The sequence below is a fragment of the Dromaius novaehollandiae genome, chromosome 2, assembly GCF_036370855.1.
Source record: "Dromaius novaehollandiae isolate bDroNov1 chromosome 2, bDroNov1.hap1, whole genome shotgun sequence".
Lineage (NCBI taxonomy): Eukaryota > Metazoa > Chordata > Aves > Casuariiformes > Dromaiidae > Dromaius > Dromaius novaehollandiae.
In genome coordinates, this window is record NC_088099.1 from 42,610,253 (window position 1) to 42,631,594 (window position 21,342).

At 36.6% G+C, this 21,342-nt stretch overlaps 1 protein-coding gene across 2 annotated transcripts; it reads right to left on the reverse strand.

The window, feature by feature from the left end:
• Positions 1–453: 453 nt before the first annotated feature.
• Positions 454–20,208, reverse strand: LRRC72 (leucine rich repeat containing 72). 2 transcript variants are annotated; one of them, XM_026105147.2, is made up of 9 exons: positions 19,901–20,208; positions 18,467–18,540; positions 15,025–15,094; positions 12,072–12,153; positions 10,276–10,389; positions 5,876–5,965; positions 3,746–3,910; positions 2,405–2,432; positions 454–749 (listed from the first exon to the last, which is right to left on the reverse strand). In XM_026105147.2, the coding sequence occupies exons 1-9, from the start codon at positions 19,931–19,933 to the stop codon at positions 584–586; spliced, it is 822 nt and encodes a 273-aa protein (XP_025960932.1). In that variant the 5' UTR covers positions 19,934–20,208; the 3' UTR covers positions 454–583. The 2 variants fall into 2 exon arrangements, with proteins under 2 accessions (XP_025960932.1, XP_025960933.1); XM_026105148.2 differs by lacking the exon at positions 10,276–10,389 and having other exon boundaries at positions 19,901–20,042.
• Positions 20,209–21,342: the final 1,134 nt, after the last annotated feature.

Here is a 21,342-nt window from a genome sequence, read left to right on the forward strand (position 1 = left end):
AGCAGACCACAGGTGTAATTATTCCACACTACTTAGCACTTGTTAGGCCACTCCTGGAAATGCATCCATTTTTGGTCAATCCAGTTCAAGAGAAACACTGAAAAACTAGACAGATTCTGAGGAGAGAGGGACACCATGATGATCAGACGTTTGAAGGAATTGGGTTTGTTCAGCCCAGAGATGGGAAGACTTGGGGAGACCTAATCACAGTCTTCCAGTACCTAAAGGTAGTTACGGAAAAGATGGAAAAGTCTAATTCTCCAGTAGAAACCATAAAGAATGAAATTATTTATCCTTTATTTCTTAGAAATAAACTTGCAGTTTTGCTTTGTTAATTTGTGTAATGCAAGAACTACATTTCAAGTAACTTTATTATAATATTGCCATTTATCATTTGTTTTCTTAGCTTCTTGACTGCGTATTACATATCAGAAGATAAAAGGAATGTTACACTTTTTTGCTGGAAGTTCATTTAATTAGATGCAAGCTTTAGTGTACACGTATTACATAGATATTAACTTGTATAACAGGTTTCTAGCCACTCCAGATGGAAGAATAATTTTTTTCTTGAGGAAAAAAACACTTATCTAAATTTTACTGTCAGCTTCTCATGGGGCTCTTCTGCTTTGTTTTCAAGTCGTCTTTCTTGACAGGTAGATACTTTATTCCAGTCAACAGAGGAAAATTCCATTATAGATCTTGTCATTGCCCTTAGAAAAACAGCATCTGCAGGGTTCTCAAATGGAACTCTGCAAAAAGAACAAAGCAAATGTAAATCATCTGAATATTTCCAAACTGCTGTAGAGCTAATTTACTAGAAGTATTCTGTGTAGAAAGTAAAGCTAGAAGTCATGAACTCGGTTTTAAATTTTTTGAAGTCTTCCTTTGTTTCAGTCTTACCCAATTTAAGGAAGAAAAACAAAATCAAAGAAAGGTCATAATCACAGTACTCTAAGGAAAAAAATCCTTAATCATGCCATAAGCTATTTAAAATGCATTTTACTAGACTTAAAAATGTTGTTTTGTACAAAGACAGTATGTTAGCACAGTTTTCATTGCTTATTTTTCACAAAAATTGTTAATGTTTTATACAATGATTACATATTTCTGTAAATCTGTCATAAAGAAATGTATCATTGTTATCATAAGAATTTTAACTTTGAATGTCCTGATTTTTAGAAGTATTTAATGGAAATCATAAAACTAACTGCAACATTTATTTCAGTGCAGAACTTCTAAATAGTCACCATACAAATACTCCTTTTGCAAGCTCTGAATCCAGAACTCTGTGAGCTTGTCTGGTTCATGTATCCTGCTACAGCTGCAGTTTGAGAGAGAAAAGTGGCAGACTCACAACATCAATGCAGAATTGACAGACTTCAGGTTAGACTGAAAACTTTTAACTCAGATACAATATTACAACCTGAATTTAAAAGAACTTACTCGATAAAGGTATATAAACCTGCAGTGACATGCACCTAGCGTAAACCAGGTCAATATATCCACTAAGTATAATACACTTCCAGTACTTAAACCTTGTCACATGCCCAGGTACCTTGCAAAGGCTAAGCATCTATATAAAAAATGGAGAAGAAGCAGTAGGTCTCTTGTACCAATGAGGACAGCTAATTCCACTGAAAGTAAGCTAGAATTAATTTTTAAACATGAGTTAGCCTGACTGCAAAGAGCTGACTAAAAGTAACTGTATAAAATCAAATTGTTAAAGTAAATCATACATAGGCTTTTATTATACCCTTGAATAAGTCTTTCAAAAAATTTTATATGTAAAGCTAGAAAGTAAAAATAAACCTGATATCTTAAGTTTGTAAGTATGTCTTATAAAGATAGCATCTGAAAATGTTTTACTGAACTAAAATGCAACTTTTATGCTGCCTCAATCCAGACAGGGATAACAAAGTTTTATATTTATTTCTATGATTTTAAAACATAACAGAATAAAAGTAACATCAATTATGGGCTAAAAAGTTTCATTCTACTAGTCGCTAATATTGGGGGGGGGGGGGTAACGTTTCTGAAGAGCCAGTAAAAAGTTGCCTCTGCCATAGTATAGAACAATTATTCTGATGCTCTACTACGTAAAGCATACTTTTTCTACTAATCAGTATTTGGGCTAATGAAATACATAGCATTTTACATATCCACTTCCAAATGAGGGACACCTTTCAATATTAAGTGTTCTGAAGACAGCAATAGGTAGGTTGTCTCATGAGGATAGTATAGTGTTGCAATTACGTGCAATACAAAAGTCAAAATATTTTTCAAAAAGTCAGTTACTGGGTTTTTTTTCCTTCTGGTTATGGGGTTTTCTTAGGTAAGGGAAGAGGAAATTAAGTAAATGCTTGTGAGGTACAAAAGCAACAAAAAAGGTCCAAAATTTACTTACTTATTTGTGTGATTTCCAAATTCACAACCTATAAAAGAAGTTCAAATTAAGACATTAATGTCTGTACACTTTTCTGATTAACTAAGGAAACTTAGGATCTTCATACTAACTTACTTGTTCAAATAAACAGAGAACTAGTAGACGATTTGAAATGTGTAGGATCAATTTTTATTAAGTTACTGTGGAAACAAGTATCTTCTTTGAAAAGGTTATTGCACCAATTATGAAAAATTTCTTGCAACTGGTTATGTAGTTCTTGTATTTTATTTTCCCTAGACAAATGTTTCCATGTATTTTTTTTCTTTCACAGAAAAATGATGCCACTAGTCTACATGTATGCATGAATGAGTGGTAGAGGTAAACTGTATATGTATTTTGATACTTATCAACAAGAAAAAGAAACTATTAAATATAATTAAAGTATCCTTTTTACCAGCCTTTTCAAAATTATTGTTAAATGCACTGTTCCTAAGATTATTATTGTGAAATGTACATTGAAAATCATTTTCAGTCACTTTATTAAAATGTCCAAACCCTATCTACACTGCCTGTTTAAAATGCTACTATTTCAGTGATTCTATGCACAACTTTATTTTTCTTATCTTTAAAACAGCAACAGAGCAGATGAGATTGGGTGAAACTTCAAGGTTTTTCTGTATTGTCATGGTACTTAGTCACAAGGTTATAGATGGTATCCACCACCTGCTTTCTTGTGTCAGGATCATGCTGTGTTACAGATGTGAATGTTGTAAGAACTCTATAAAAACTACATTATAAGAAACCCTAACGCAATAGGCTACTATCAGAATTTATTAAAAATATTCTTCAGCTTGGAAAGCATAAAGAGGAATCTGTTTACAAAACTAGGCAAGATATGCAAATTTTACAACACTATTTAGAAGAAAAACTTTTCTTTGAGAGATTCATTTATAAAAGCACTAGAGGGCACCAAAACTCTATGATGCTTATCTGTCTGAAACACACACTCTTTTTCAGAGTTTGCTGAAATATTTTTATTTAAATAAAAGAGCAAAAAATTAAATACAAGGATACATTTTGAAAAAAAATATGTTTGTTTAGCTCTCTTTAAAAACAACTCTGTAGCTACAAGGAATGACTAGAACTTATTTGCCATAATACACGTTTTAGAAAGAAGGATTCATTCGCTGGCAATTGCTGCTACTACTACTTACTCCAAATATTAAGCAGTTTTGTTGAGTTTCTAATGCATTTATTTTTTATTACTAAAGCTAGTAACTCTTTTACCAGATGAATGAAAATAACTATTTATAGTTTGAACCACCTAAAAGTGTAGGTTTTTCCCTTCATTATTATAAATACCTGAAGGTATCATCAATCTTCTGGCTGGTTGAGTGCATCTGCTGTATCCGGTTTTAGTCACCAGTGGTGTATTTAGTCGCTTTCCAAAAGCTATCGACTGCACAACACAAGATCTTTCATGGTTGTAGACATGCAGTGCTGACTCCCTTTCTCTTTGTGCAATTGCTATTAAAAGGGATATAAAAATTTTATTTTTTCCACCAACTTAACAGGCTGTTATTAACTATCTGTTTGCATGCAGAAGGCGATTCACTTTTCTTGTGCAGTTTTGTAATGACAATGGGGTAAATCTGCATAATTCCACAATGATTCAGAATGGAAACATGGAGTGATACCTCCTAAAGTTTAAGAGTGAAGTCCTGTCCAATAAAATAAACTTTTTCTTTTGACTGCGGTAGGATCAGAAGTTTTAAATGAAGAAACTAGAAACTGAGACTCTTCATGCCATTTAAAGATCTATTACAGAATGGAGTAAAGACTCCTACGTTTCTGTATGCATAGTGAATCTGGTTCAAGGTCAATTCAATTCCACTGCTTAATTACAGAGAAAACTGTAGGGGCGCAATCGAAAGAAAAGTTTCATATTTTCCTTTTTTGCACTTTCATTCAAAAATAACTTTAAACAAAGAGTTCAAGACTCAGTCAAATAGGAGATTTTGACGTTAATAATGTGACCTGCATGCTAATCTAGTACTTCAGACATGAAATAAAAGCGATCTAAAGGTTTAGAACAAATAACTTTGGCAGCAGCATTTTGAATTCAGGGTTTTTTTAAATCAGGGTATCTAAGGGACCAATTAGAAAGGAACTGCAGTAGTCATGCCTGGAGGTAACAGAAGCATGTGCATGTGTCCTGTGTACAGGAGACAGCCAGGACTATCCTGCGGTAACGTTCCACGGATGGTGAAGAGGCTTTGTAATGTTAGAGAAATAGCTGGCTAAATGAAAGTCAAGAGCACAGCTTGATAGAAATTAATGCCTAAAGTCTTAATCCAGGACCAATTATAATATAACTGTATTTAAAAGACTTAAGTCTGGGAAATTTTACAGAAATGTTTCTAGACCTGTAAATGCAACATGTTTTTTTTCAGCAGATTAAGCTCCAGTCATCTCTCCCTAGCCAAAAATGATCACTAGAAAACAATCTGAGGGAAGTGCTAAGCAAGGGCATAATACCAGACCGAATACTCGAGGGACTGGAGGTACTCTGGAAAGGCACTATGCTTGCCTGTATACAAAGCACATGCCTATGCCAATGGCCACATGGTCAGATCCCGCAGCTCCTCGTTCAGCCCCATGCACAGGATGGCCACAGCCTCCCTTCCCAGCCAGAGCAGGGCCCCTGCCAGCACCTGCCCCTGGCCCACGGTGGCCTTTCTCCATCCCGTGCCCTGAACCTCCCCCGGGCCGGGGAGCAGGTTTCCAGGACTCTTTTCCCACGAGGTACAGCTAGGATAACAATCTCTGCACCTTTATCAGTGCTCCCCAGTAATATTCAGCCTGCCTGCATATTACATAGCACATCAAACACCAAAGCTGATTTTCAGGCTCTGCTGTGGCATGTTTATTGATTAGCTGATTTATCATCTGGCTATTCTGAAAATTATTTTTTTTCTGTAGTTTTTACAGCGAAGTTGTGAAAGATTTCCTAATGATTTATGAAGTTTTATATTTGACAACTTGATCAGTATGGACATTATCAAGACATCTATACTTATTTAAATTGTACAAAAATGTAAACATCTGAGCATATTATCTGTATCTAAGTAAACAGGTTCACTCATGTGACTATACCAATTTGAATGCAAAATTGCAGGAACATGTTTCTAAGCACAGGCTTTAATCTCTCTTACCTAAAACTATACTGACCAAATATAAGGCAAATACACACAATTTAAATAGAAAAAGAGAGAAATCAAAAGGGTCTGGCAAAGTAAACAGTTTATGCCATACAAACTCTACCTGCATGACAAATATTGTAAAAAATGGGTATCAGTTCATTAGATTGTTTGCTACATCAGCAAGTGCAAGTAAAAGAACAGAGAGGATTAAGTGTCACCTATTTTTCCAAACTGACTAGAATTGTAAGTAACTGTCAACACTTTGCGAAAAGAGGAAAGCAATCCTTACGTTTCCTGTCAAGAAGCTGTACTGAAGGAAGGAAGTATATCACACAAAGCCGGTAGCCTGGATCTTGTGCCAGAGGGTTATGGAATAGATCTGCAAAGTTTATTTAAAAAAAATATATATATATCTTAGCAAGACTGAAAAATCAAAGATGACTAGTAGTCAAAAATTTTGTGCAAAGTATTCTTAAATTCAAATTATTTTTATATAGGTAAACAAAGCACATTGTCTTTACACATACAAAATTCCTCAACTAAGCACAGACTGCAAGAATTGGCTTATTGCAGAGTTTGTAAAATACCACAGGCAAGGCTGCAGTAAAAGTGCCATCTTACACTCTGAACCTTTGAAGTTTCTTTTATATTTTTATGACATACAGACAAAGCCACAAAGTGTTTGCCTTTGATTTTCTTTTGTATTGTTAGGCAATGCCTATTTTAAACAGTAATAGTGTTTTAGATACGATGGCTTAAAGACATGACTAAAAATTTGTAGGGGGAGAGAGGTACTAAAACCAGATGAGCTTTAAGACATCTAAGGCTTTATATATAAAGCTGATATAAAGCTTTTATCCTGTAGAGACAATATAAAGTGTAAATACCCAGTTTTCTGATATTTTGACAAATGATGAGTTTGAAGACTCCAGAAATTTATATAACTATAGGTTATAGTAAAACGTCTGAAAGGGCCTAAGGTTCCTTGAACTCGGGTCCCACTAACTTCCAGCGGGACTCGAGGTGCTATGTTCAAAAGGCCTATTAGCAGCTTGACTAAAATGCTTACATTCAAGCTCGTATTATCTGAATAACCAAACTTTTGCAGCACAGAGACAGGTGTCAATCCTGTGCTGCTGCTTTGACAGGAAATGTGTAACGTTTGCCTAGATTAAATGCCAGATCAGCATGGTTCATGAGAATATCAGAGGTTGATTAAAATAGATAGCGGCCCATTCCTGGATCTATGAACAGACAGACAAGGTGCATTTAATTTTTTCTAAATTAAATGAATCGTAAAGTTATTTTTCTCCTTATATGAATATCTTCTTGGACAGTAAGGTAAAAAGAATCAGGAAGTTGCTACTTGCAGTTTAGAGTTTACAGAAAGGAAATCTTCCTAAATTAATAATTTTGACAATCTCAATTAAGGTCTAAGGTGACCTGTGTTTCTCCTTTTGAAGAATGGCTGTGGCTAATATTCACTCTAGGCAACAAAGCCTTTGTTATACATAATTTTAGCAATTAGGGAGGGAAAAGGAGAAATATGGTATCACAGAAGCAAATAGAGGCTCTGATATCTGAGAGATACTGAAAGAAGAAAAAATCTGGAGATATTCTACACAGATTAGAAAGCTACAAGATGTCATTCTCTGTTTTTCATGGTAGGGACAACTGCCAAAGAAGGCTCATTCATTTGATGTTATTGACCAATTATTTTGAGCGCTGAGTAAGTCCAGAATGGGCATTTGGTATCTTCTATGCAGAAAATGCCTGTTCATGTATTCAGAGGGGAATTTAACAAAATATCTTACTCCTTTTATGAATTTTCCAAAAGGCCACTATACGTAGAAGTACTAAGAGATCCACAAGGTGGCAGTAAAAGAAAGTTTCATTTTTACTGATGAATACAGCAATGTATACCTTTCTCCAAAGTGTTAATCTGAAATATTAATTATATATCTGATAAGCATGTTCTTGAGTCAAGAAAATACGTGCTAGAATTCCAGAGAGAAAAATGTTTCAGAAAGAAGTCTCAAAGCAGGTAAGGTTGGCTTTTCAAGCAGTACCGGTATGGAATGAAGACTGAAGAGAGATTTTTCCAAGGCACAGGAGTCAATACTAAGTACTTCTGAGTCTGGATATTACTTGGAGCACATCCCTCCTGAGCAAAACTCTGATTTGTAGTTTTGTTTCAGAGTGTATGAATTTTTTTTTACTTCTGGTTCTTAAAGTAAATTCAACCACTGCATGGATCAAGGTGGTCTTACTTTACAAAACATCTGGGATCAATCCTTGACTCTACTATCTACTTTCTAGTGACAGTCATTTAATTTTATATCTACAAATTAGGCATGATGCTTTCTTCCTCCACTTTTGTCTGTTTTCTCAATTCAGAATGTAGGAAAATAGTGTGTTTATCCCACATGGGGCAGAAAGGAACTATTGTGGTAGAAACATAGTGAAGAACAAGAAGAGTTTTCCAAGGACTAGCAGCAAGATATGATCAGCTGTGGATATTAAATCAGTTGAGATAATATACGAAAAATCTTGGATTCCAGAAGGGAGATGTGAGCGCAAAGTGAGCCCATAAAGGAAACCTCTGTATCTCCCAAAAAGCTGCAGTTACAAGCAAGCCATCCCGTACATCTTCAGAAGGTGAGTGTCTTCCACAAATGCCTGGCAAAGAATGGTGTTATGCTCCAAATCCAATGCAAAGCAGTGACTAAATATCACAAGAGAGTCTTAAGGAAATGCAGCACTTTGGTAGCTGGCTGTTACTCCTGAAGTGAACAATCACAGCATATTAGACTGCCCAATCTTTAGTAGTTCTAATGCTCACAAGAGCTATTCAATACTGAATTGTTATTTTGCATCCAGAGTTCTGCTGAAGGTTAACAAGTATTTTTTTAATTGGACTGTCCATCAATAAAAAAGTACTACCTTGCAACAGTAAGAGCCTTCCCATTCCCAAAATATTTTTTATTTTATAAAGGTGAATTACGGGCACAGGCCTTCTCGAAGCTACACAGCACAAATTCTGCACCCATTTCACATTTCTGAATTTTGCACACAGATAAGTGATATGGTAATACTTACACAGAATATCTATTTAAAAATGTATTTCCCTCATTTACTGCTGTCATTTACTTCAAATATGATAATGTATTTTATTAAAAAGAGTCCTGCTAATTTGAGACATCCTTATCAAGAATTTTATTTGAAACAAATGGATTGCCATTTTTTTCATGACTGTAAAGGTTAGCAAGGAATGACTGTAAAGCACAATATTATGTTTCTTCCACTGATTAGTACTTACTCTCATATCCCTGAACTGAAGAATTTTTTTTATCAATGTAGCTTAGCATGTTCTATATATTCTCTTCCACAGTTCTCTTAGATACTTACTTTTCTATGGTGATGGCCAGTCCAATATGCATTCCATTTTCACTATGTCTTTGTGACTGCCATACATAATAACTCAGCAGCCCTTTAACTATCTGCTATTTCTCTTTATTTCCCACAGATAGTTGCAACAAGCACAACAAACTGCCTGTGCTTGTTGAATTTCCTTGTTAATTGGTAGAGCTATAACATTAAATTCAAGTGACAGCACTATTCATATATAGGATGTCTGTCCAAACTTTTCCTAATCACTTCAAACAACTGCATACTTAAATAGTCTATTTTTAAATCTTGCACATAATGAAAAAAAATTACAATAATTTGACTGGCATGTTTTCTTCCTAAATACTTGACTTGTTTCTGAATTTTTGGCCCAGTTTCAAGTTCAATTAAAAATTTACTTTTCGAGCCATATTTTCCTTTCCTGCCAGGAGACATTCAGTTTTTTGAATGCGTAAGGTATGGCTTGATGATGTTCACCTCCATTAATTATGTTTCTAAGATATAAAATTAGTTTCCTGTTTTCTCAAAGTTCTGAGAGTTTGGTATGATCTGTGACGACATTCTTTTAGGAACGATGGAAAAAGACTGCTTATACTTTCACTTTCAATAAGTTAATAGCATATAATCCTACTTCCCTGGAGGCTACTTCTTACATTGTAACTTTGTGGCGCCAGCACTGTCTTGTACAACTTAATTTGAAATTTCGGAGCCTATGCTACTTTCATTTCCACCCAGTATATCAAAAATTATGCTAGTTAACAGTTAATATTTAATGTTTAAAGTGTATATATTCTTAGACTCCAGAAATCCATAAAGTAGACCAAAAAGAGGCAGAAAATAAGTTCTGTGAGCAACAGAATTAATGAAGCCAGGAATTTGGCTTCCATGAACCTATAACCTCACTCACAGTCTCAACAGCAATAATACCAGTTTCTAAGCTCCCTTCACCTCTCTGATACCCTCACTGTACTTACATGTCCCCTTACTAATATGTAGCAGTAAACTGCTTTAACTGCTTCCAAGCTATGCAACCAGCAGCTTGGCCAGACAGCAGCCAGAGAGCAGCAACAGCTGAACTCTTTTGTCAGTTTTTTCTCAGTGGGGGTACTTGCTGTAGGATTTTCCTATCTTAAAGATCTCTTTCTTCCATCAAATTTCGTTGAATTGGGTCATTAGGTTCAAAGGCTATTGGCAAATGATGCGGAAACAGACAACAAACATCCTGATAAGATACACTAACAAACTATTGTCCACTGTTCTGCAAAATAAAGACAGTATTACTTAGGGTCTGCAAGCTTATCATTCCTTTTAATTCCTCCACTGTTTTGCCCAGGTTTTCTAACTGGTTGTTGTGTAGCAACAGAATCTGTAATGCACGCAAGTGTTTCAGAGCACCTGAAATAAAATAAAAACTTATTAATTATTCTCACCATATCTGATTGCCTTGCTTAGACAATGTTTTGTAACGCTGCATGCTGAGTTTGATATTCTAGTTATCCACCCATGCCTGCCTTTTTTGTAACATGAGATTAGTAAAAAGATGTTTTATGTATCAGAGATTTCAATGTCCCTTTTACCTTTTCTATTCACGTCATTTGAACACATACCTCATTTTTTTCATCAGTTCCTTCCATTTGTCCCCATCACCCTCACCTCAACAAATCAAGTTCACCTGCATCCTCTCGCCTTCCTTTGTTCCTCTTCTTTCCTCCTTTCCTTGCTTTCTCCTCCCTTTCCTCCCTCTCTCCATGTTTCCTTCCTTCCCTCCTTCCTCATATATCACAGTAATTTTTGATCAATTCCCCTTCCCTTCCTTTAGCCTCACAAACAATACTATGTGCCTAAGAAAATAACTCCATTTCAAATAATTATTAACATATTAAAAAGTTACTTCTAAATACTGTCGTGACTAACCCAGATTACATCTTCACATCCTCACTCCACACCAAGTTTAGCCTGTTTCTATACAGTTCTTCTCATCCACATTTCTCTACCAGTGATACCTGCCCTTCTGTTACCCTTAGTTTAGTGCTTTCTGCACTGTCTCTTTTGCCTGTATGTTTCTTGCTTTTAAACATTCATTTTCCCCAAAATCTTACAGAAAATAATCAGCACCATTTCTTCATCCCAACATTTTATAGGGACAGAGAAAAGTTAAAATATTAACATATAAAATCTTTAAAATACACAAATGTATTAATATGCTGTGGCCTCTCCATTCACAAATTCACTAGTCTGCTGCAGCCACTTCACAAGAGCAAGCAAAACTGAAAGAGATGTATAAGGCAAAGATGGAATTTCCGAGGAAAAATCTTGCACTAACTTTGCAGAATACTTCTGACTGTTAAATATAAATATATCATGAAGAAACTGCAGAATATTTACGACTGTATTACAAGTGGGACAAATTATTAATTTATTGCCCTTTTATTTTTATGTTATGTCTGTCAACACTGCTACCAGTTTTTCATCATGTAAACATACATGACTCTCAAAAGGTACTTCTAATCAAATTATGGAGTACCTGGTCAGCAAAGGGACTACAAATAAGCAGATGTGAGATGAGCTTTGCACATTTATTTTGAACATGAAATACGGTCATGTTAGATAAAAAATGTCTTACAATCCACTGATGTTACATTGGGACTGCACATAATGCTTCCAAAACTATCTCATATTTTCAGTTGTTTTAACAGAAGTAGAAATAAACATTCAAGCAAAGACTTACTGCCTGTTATAGCTGTCTACACTGTTTGTATCTGATATGTTGACTATATCTGATATAGATCAAAATTAATAAATGATAACAATATAGTAATATGCAATTGGCAAGTGAAATGATATTTCAATCCCTTAGACCAGGACTAAATTTGACATTAAATATCACCTAATTGCCCCTCAAACATACTGGAACAAATCAAATCGCTACGAAAATAATTCATGTGTATTTTATGCACACGTGGGAGGAATTTTCAACCATTAAGTCACTGTAGTCCAATTACATATTTTTGAATGTCAATACATCAAAAAGAATGTGTAGGTCTTTGCTCAACAATCTAAAAAGGGAAGGTTGGTACCTGATATATCTGTGACCTCATTATTGTTGAGGTAGAGTTCTGTCAAGCAATGGTTTTTGACCAAGAAAGTCAGATCTTGGATCTGAAATGAGAGTTAGGAAAACTGTTATATGTCAGTCTAAATTTAACTTTGGAGAAGTGTAAGCATGACCTCTTTAAAAGCATTTCATTATAGGTAGTTTTTTGTATTTTGGTGAAAGACTCTCTTGGTTTAAGGTGTCTCTTGAGAGCTGAAACTTCATTAGAAATACTAATTACACATGGCATACACATGTAAAACAGACATATAATCTTTTCAACTACAAATTTAATATTTGTTTTGGGGAAGAGATTTCACTGAAATTACTGGCCTTGAATTTTGTTTTAGTTCTATTCACATTCAAAATATTTTCTTTTTGTGAGAACACCCTTGTAGGATGTACTATATCTATATTGATTTAAGAATACTTCTAAAAAATATGCTTGGAATAGATCCAACACCTAATTTCAAAAATCATTTCTGCACCAGCAGATCTGCAGAGCATATATGTGCTCTAAATTTCCAAAAATGACAAAATAAATTCTAATCATAGCAAAATTCGTCTTATGGGTATATTCCTAATCAAGAGTTATCTTCAGTTTCTATGAAATCTCAGCCCCGCATTTTGAGGAGCTCAGTTCTAATCTTGTCTTGACTTGGATGCAAAGTATATGCAATGGGATACCAAGCTGACCATTATAATAGTTGAGAACTGGAAGTACTAACGGTGCATTACTATTTATCCAATAGCTTAAATACAAGAACTACAAATAGAATTCTGTTCCTGATACTACTTTGATTTGTATGATGCAAAGTAATTTGCTAGTGGGAGAAGGATTTCAGCCCTTGAATTGTGCCACTGACTTTAAGACAAATACGCTTTACGCTGTGCATTAACAATAGCTGAAAGTTGGAAGGCTGAGAATAAGGTGGAGGCTTTCCCATTCATAAAGTTCTCTGAAATTCTAGAAGAAAAGTTACTTTATAGTTCAAAACAATACCATTTAATGTCTTGCTGCACCTGATCAGAAAAACCTGTCTTAGTGAAAACAAGATTCTAAAAATAAAAAATAATATTCTTCGCAATCACTATTGTTTCTTGTGCAGTGTAAGATGATCATGTACCTACCTTAAATAGTGACATTTCTCTATCTTTGATAAATATGATTTTTACTGAGATCATCTGAACTTCACTTCTTGGAGATAAAATTATTGTGATGCCTTTTTTAAGAAAAAAAATCAGCTCTTCCACGTTCAGAAAAATATCCTCCTTTTATTGGAGCATTTAGCTGAGACATGCCCTAAGAAAAGCCAACAAGCCATCAGGGTTGACAGGTGACTGAAAATGACATTTCCACACAAGTTATATAGAACACTGAAGAGTTTGGGATTTTGTTTTGTTTTGTTACTGCTTAAGTAGGAAAGTGAGATGCAAAAACCAGATTCATTTATCTTTTACTGATCAGCAAGTTCAGCTCTGCTTGATCATCAGGCCATTTCTTATTCTTCAGCGTCCTTTATAAATAATAGGGAAAGCCTTATGCCTGTGGTTTTAGTGCAGTCTTTTCATGTATCCATATTTTTGCCTTTTTTGTAAACAGTTGTATAACCACAGCTCTTTCAACAAAGTCAACATAAGATGCTATGTAATTAATGTTAGCCTGGGGCAGCACATATTCATACACTCCTAAATTATATGGAATGTAAATTTATTTTTTTCTGCTGCTCACTGGACTACCTATTTCTCTGAACAAGTACTTCTGGTGTTCTAAGAAACTGAGACCAATATAAAAGTCATGTAAACTATTGTACATTAAGAAAGTTAAGAGCAGAGCAGAAATTACTGTTTTATCAATTTTTTTAATTATCAGTAGCTAATGGTGAAGGTTTGGATTCAATAAGTGATATAATAATGTTTGGCTACATATGTGGAGATTTCTAAATCAGGTAATTCTACAGTCAAGTAGCTGATTTAGTGTAAAGTACAGTGTGCTGAGACTTGGCTGAAAAGTGTTGTGTCCACAGATTTTTACAGAGCGTTGTCTCAAAAGCCCTAGTACATAACAGGTAATATAATCTGAACTTGCACAAATGGAGAAAGTAACGTACATGGGCTGAGTAACTGACTTAGGATGACACAGCGCATTGGAAACAGAACAGAATTTAATGTAATACTCAATGTCATACTCTAACCACTGGCCTGGACGTCTCTCGAAGCTAACATGCTTAGGTGACATTATGGCCTGCATGCTGACAGGAGATATCCTTTCAACCCCAGCATCGCAGGGCGACCTTCTGTGCACAGGGAGAAGCAATTCTGAGAGGGTTACAGGTCGCTCTTGTGTGCAGGAGGGCAAAGAGGGGTCTCACCTCAGCTACCAGCCTGCAATGAAACAAACCCTGCACCTCCCGAAAGGGCATAATGAAACTGCCACACATTGCTTGCAGTCCCTTTCCTGAAACACTAGGAAGACCAGAAATTGTTATAAGAATACCTTAGAGTCATATCACCCCTTGGTCTGCTCAAAGAGCTGCCCACCAAAGTGATACACTTGCTGCGAGTGCTGCTGGAAACTGCTATCCTAGACCTCGGATTATGTTATGAGACAATTTTTCTAATAACCTAGTTCCAAATGTACTCAATCCTTCTTTCCATTGTTAAAGCATGGGTACAAAAACTCAGCTTCTTAAATTCACAAAATTTATAAATGTGATCTGAATCTAAAGGAAAAAATATCATTTTATATTCTATAATGTACAATGAAATGCTATGTTTATTCAAAACTGTGATGTTTAAATCAGTTAAATTTCTCAAAAATTAGAAATAATCTATTAACTTGGCAATTATATAATATTTTATATTAGCAAAAATATGAAGTGATACTCAGGGAGTATTAAAACATTGTTCTGATTTTTAAAGGAATGTCTTATTACCTTATTGTTATTAATCCACAAGTATCTTAACCTATCAAACCGTGATAGACTTGGGATACTTCTTAGTCCTCTGGTGGAAGAAAAAAGGTAACAAATTGCTTAACATTAATGTTGCTTAAACACTTTGTAAACAGCTGAATTTTTGATATATAACATTCTAAAAACACTAAAAAGCAACAATTCTATAGAAATTATAGTAGAGAAAGACACACAAAACAAGATGGTAGAGACAGTGTAAGCATCCTAACACCTGAAAGCATAACAAAGTAGCAGTCGTAAAGAAATGGGAACAGACTCATTTATACATTAATTTTTTCTTTCACAACAGCATTTATTTTCCCAGAGACTATGAGTCCCATCTACTTTGCAGTTTGTAGGAATTCTGCCCAGAACATACGAAGAGAAATTTTACAGCTGAGGGGACACAAGCCTAAAGGGAAAATTGTTTTGAAAGTACAGTGTAGATTCTCCAGCCACAGTGTCAGAGGACCTAACAGAAGACATGCACCTTTTTTTCACCTCCTCATCTCTCCTGTCCTCATATGAATTTAGTATATACTCATTCTCACTCAACAGCTCTGGTTTAATTCCACTTGTACATTCACTGAGGCTGGAATGATCTCCCATGTGCTTGTAAGTTTTTTTGTTTAACTGTGTATCTGAGACTTTGAAGCTGTGCTTGCAAGTGTACTGTAAGTAAAAAATGCGGGAATATGAGTTGTCCTGCTGAGTAATTTTCATTAATTTTCTTCCTTATTTTTCACTGCTTTAAACAAATGTTCTTGATTTCTGAAGAATAATTACAGATGACCTTTAAATTATGATTTTTAAAATCAACATAATAAAACTTTTTGCATGGATTTGAACATATTGCAGGACCAGGCTAGTGTTTCAGAAGGAATTAATAGGATCAGCAAGTATTAATGTCACATCATCAGCCTAAACTCATCGGTGTGTATTCCAACCGGGAAGCCTAGTCTCCAGTTTCCCATGTTATTCTTTTCAGACACTCTCCAGACATAGGACAAAGCGAGGGTGGACACCTTTTCTGATCTTGCATTTGAAAAAAAATCTATTTAGAGCAAACCCCACAAAGCTAGGTGCTGTAGTTCCATTCTATATTTCTGGAAACCAGATTATTCAGTGCTGCTCCTTTGCTAAATTGGTTACTTGGTTTCCTCAAATAATCCCTAGAAACTAACCCTGCAAATATGTATTTATGTGCTTACCTTTATTGTCACAAGTAACCAGAAATACATTACTCAAGTTAGTAAAGATAAGGACATGAATGTTGACAGGACATTGCTCTGATTGACCATTATCTAATTCTTTGGTACAGTTTTATCTGTATTCCCCCGAACAATTTTTCAGACTGCAAAGCCTAAATTTCCTCATATTCTTTGTCATTGCCATTTTATTCCTAGTTTACAGGGTTACATTTAAATTGTCTTTACTCCCTCTCTAGTAATATCCTCACCTTGACTGTCTCTCAGCCATGATCTGTTTTCTTCTAGTATTAAGGCATTTAATTTGCCCCAGGTAGAGATTAATTCCTCTAACATTTTAAAAGAGCCTGTCCATTTCTGTATGCCTTCCAGACTTTGTGCATCTCTTATAAACTGATCCTTCTTGGCCTCCAGCACTCTTTTTCTACCTACTGCTAAGTTAATCAGTTTCCCTAGGATGACAACTTTCAGCATCCAAAAGTAAATTTTTTCATGTCTCTGTAATAGCAATGGTTTAAAAATATAATTTAATTCTATCTATTCTGACTGACTTTAATTATTAATTTTTCATTTTCTCCTTCATTTAGCCAGCAGAAAATTATGTCAAATCAACAGTAAGGAGGTATGCTCTGATACTGAGATTGGCTGAGGTTCAAGGTTTATATAAATTATATAAATTGGTACAGAATAAAAGGAATTCAGTTCTCTCCAATCATCAAAGAAGCCAGCTTGCATCACCTTTCTCAAAGTGACTTCATGGGAAGATAGATCACTTCTGTTATCTGCCATCTGATCAGATCTTTTTATTCCATACCAAAAAAACATTCCAATGCCAGGGAGAGTACCCATTTAAGCATTTAAAATCAGAATTTGCCTATTAAGACTGTTGATGCAGCTTTGCCTCTTTTACATGCATGCATTACAATAATTTTATCATATTGTTTAAATGATAGATGTCTTTTTTCATTAAATTCTTTCCTTACTTAAGTTTTCTGTATGTTTTCTTTTTAGAATACATATTTTAATAACTTTGCCAGTAACTATGTGTTTTACATTTTCTTTTGACAAAGCAGCAATTCTTTTTCAGTATAAATCAGGAGATGTGCTGAAAAATTTAGAGTAATCAATGGGCACATTTAGATTTTCAAGATGACCTAATTCCTTCTAAAAACAAGCTAGACAACACTGAAATCCCAGCACCTTTATTTGCATTCATAGGACACAGAGCCTTGAAAATCTTGTCCCTAAATTATTAAACTACTTTAGTTCTGTACATATGATATCAACAGTACAAACATTAGATGCAGTTGTGAGCTCGCAGACAGGTATGCAACACTTGGAATTATGCCCTGGCCAGAAATTCAAAGTATGCTTTTAAACAGCTTTGAAGTATGCCCCATCATGTATCCATCCTTCTATAGTAGCCTCGCAGTATGTTCATCCTAGAAGATACCACTATTAACCTAGATCGCCCACAGGCTCATAAAGGCTTTGCCTTTCTTCAGTTAGTGTGGTTTCTTCCCTTCCTCTCCTTCTCACCTGCCCTGCGTCTCCAGTCACTTCGTAAACTCGCAGAGATCAGCTCTCTGATCAGCACTGCCAGCCCCAAGCAAATGCTTGCGTGTGTGTACTCACTTCATGCTGCCCTGCCTCCTGCCAATCCTTATGGTAGAGGTGCAGGAACTTTCAAAGGCTTTACCAATCCGTTCTACAATTGCAGTAACAGATGTCTTCAGGGAGGTCAGAAATTTCGCAGTTCTCAGACTGGGCAGGCTGGGCAGGTCCTGTGTTTTTTTGTTTGCTTTCCTGATACTCTTTCCACCCAGCTTTCCAAGCCAGTTAGAACAGGCAGAGATCAGCCCATTAAGCTTGACTTCTCCGCTCTCTGTGGTAGAAGTTCATGCAAAACTGCCATGAACTCAGACCCTCGAGCAGTCCTGGGTTGCTACAGGGGGACTGTATACCTAGGGCCAAGGCAGTTAACTGCTTAATTGAGAGTATAGTTCGGCTATGTATGTCAGCATATCTTCACCATTTCTTCTTACAAAACATCTATGGACTTGGTATAAATATGACTTACTAGGTATAAATATGATTTTCACATATAAATGATGTTCAGAGACTATCTGATATACACAGTACTATAAAAGGTTACCATCTACTCTAGCGTGCTCTAGTTTTAGTAAAAGCCAAACAGAGAAACATATTTTACTTACTGTCCAGCCAGATGCAATACTAAGACATCCATATTCCTCTTAAAGCCACAGATCTTCAGCTGCTTTTCTACTGCCTGACAGCATACAGTACATTTGTCAGCATAATATACTGTATAATTACATATTCATCACTTTATAATTAAACATGCATATTCAATAAACAACTAGATTAATATACATGTCAAAAATAATATATTCATCACAGCACCTTGCAAACAAAGCATGGTCTAAGACAGAGGTGAAGCAATACCAAATTAATAATTTCTAATTGATAAAAATACTCCAAGAATTACGTTAGGCTTACTCTAGTTTTCTTTACCTGTGAGAATCATGGTTCATAGATATGAGGGGAAAAAGTAATGTATGCAGCACTGGCTTCTCACTCATGTCAGCCAACCCAGTGATCAACCAGGAAAATTGCTTATCTTACAATACATCTGCAACTTAATCTCATGCACATGATTTTTTTTTAAATCATGCATCCAAAAACCTCTGCTTGTACATTAACTTCAAAAATGGAGACACAAATACGATTTCCAGATTATACCACTGCATGTGCTGTAATTTGTAAAATCAGCGAAATCCTAGCAACATGAGAATTATGGATATCAATCACTATTGCTTGATGAAGGGTGTGACATCTACCAGAACACTCAACATCGTCAAGATCACCTTTGTGTAAAACACAGAAGCGGTATCATCTTGCAAAACCACAATGGTTTGGAAGTACTGATGGGCATGTCCAGAGGAGCCTGCATTGGCTGCACTGAGTCCAGACTGTTCTGGAATTACCGAACATACATCAAATGCCTTTGGGTGCACTTGCAAGTGGTTCGGACGGGTGGTACTTTCTCCACACGGCAAGCAGCCCACTTGTGGCACCTGAAGCATGCGCTGGCCGTTTATTTACCACAGCTGATGTTTGGGCAGGGGCCGTTTGTCCAGGATCTCAGTACAGCCGGCAACCGCACCAGAGCTGTCAGGGAGGCGAAAATCGTGGCCAAACAGTCATGTTTTACTTTCCACCCGGACGAAATTTGCAGATGGAAAAAGAAATGCTATTTGAAGGAAAAACAGCTGTATGGCACTCCTAGGAATGCTAGCTTCTGTCTGCGGGGACTGTGCAGAACGAAAGTAGCTGTCAGACATACAGATGGAAAATGTACACCTATTTTAAAAACAGAAACCCCAGCGACAGCGTTCACCAGCCATGCTTAAGAGAAGGGTCAGTGTCCCAAGATTTTTATTTCTCAGACTCCCTCCTGGGAGATTTCCCCCTCGCCCCCTTCCCAGCCAGGCCCAGGCCCCGGTCACGCTGCGTCCAGCGCCTCGGCCCCGCCGGGCTCTCGGGGGACAGCGGAGGAGGCCGCTTCCTCCCCAAGCCGGGGGCGGGCGAGCCCCGAGGGCACGGCAGAGGCCCGCAGCCCCGCTCACCTGCGCACCGGCGCTGTCGGGTGCGGCCGCCATTTTAGAGTCTGGTTCCTAGGCGACCGGGCGGCGCGGGGCGCTCGCAGCATGGCGGGGGGCGCGCGCGGACCGCAGCGCGGCGGGGCAGGGTGGTGGGGCCGGGGTGGGTCCCTGAGCGCTGTGGGGGGCCGGCGGGAGAGCCGGAGCCGGCCGGGCCCGGACTCACCGGGACAGCGGCGCGGGAGCCGCGGGGAAGGGCACTGCGGAGACTCCGCTTGCCTCCGGGAGATCTCCTGCGTCCTACTCATTTACGATGCTGAAAGCGTGCTTTGCTTTCCGCTTTCCTGGTTTTAAGCACAAATCCTCTGTATGTGCGTGCCGTTTATCAGGAAAATATTTGTGAGCTTTAGTTTGCAGCTAATTTGCACCGTATGTATTACCCGCTTGCAGCTTGCAAATCACGTCGGTGCCTCAGCAAACGCGATCCGTCTCCCTGCCCGCTGCTGCGAAAATACATTTGGTTGCGCTTGTTTGTAAAGTGACACAAAATGTTTATGACATCCACATGTGCGAGCAAGTTTTGCCATGTTGTTTTTATAACCATTTTACTACATGGCACAAACTGGAAAATAGAAAAAGCCATTGCCGATGTGCATATGTGTACATAGGACAATAGAAAATGTTTGATCGTGGAGCTTTATTTAGAATTCAGTTTTACACAAAGTACTCGAGTTAGCAGAAATAGCCACTATAAATTATGTGCAACTGGATCTGTAAAGAGTAAGAGTTTGTGTGCAAATATATGAATAAGCTGCACCTCATGGAATTAATTACAGGCATGCCTTTGCTTGTTCAGACCATTGAAACTGGATGTAGTGTGTATGATGGAGGAATGGAACTACAGTACAAGTATTATATTGCAGATACCTAATTTTCACGGAGTAGTTGTGTGGGTGGCTTCTATTTCAGCTAGCTAGCTTTAAGCAAATGGAAATCTCAAGTAAGAAAAAGTAGGCTTAAAAATATAAGAATGACAACAGAAGTGTCTTTAATCACTTATTTAAACTTCTAAAAATACCTCTAGGGTATTAAAAACATAAAAAGAGGAAATATGCTTGAGAAGAAGAAACTGGTACACAGATACATATTTTCTCGCTTTAGATCTGAGTAGTGTGTTTTCAATCAACAGGATAAAGCTATCATTGTAGAATTTTGAAAGGTGAGATGGTTAATTAAAGTCAGCTTTAATAATAAAATTGTCTTACTGAGTAGTAGGATTACCAAACTGACTTGTCATATATGTGATAGGCCTTTATACATAGATAGGCTATGTATAATCCTTTTTCCAAAATACGTAACCTGTTTAGTTTTATTCTTGGATTGCTGTGCATAAATGAGGTAAATGATCACTTGCACTTCTGGAAACTTAGAGTAATGACTTACTTACAATACAAGTTTTCCAGAAAGTC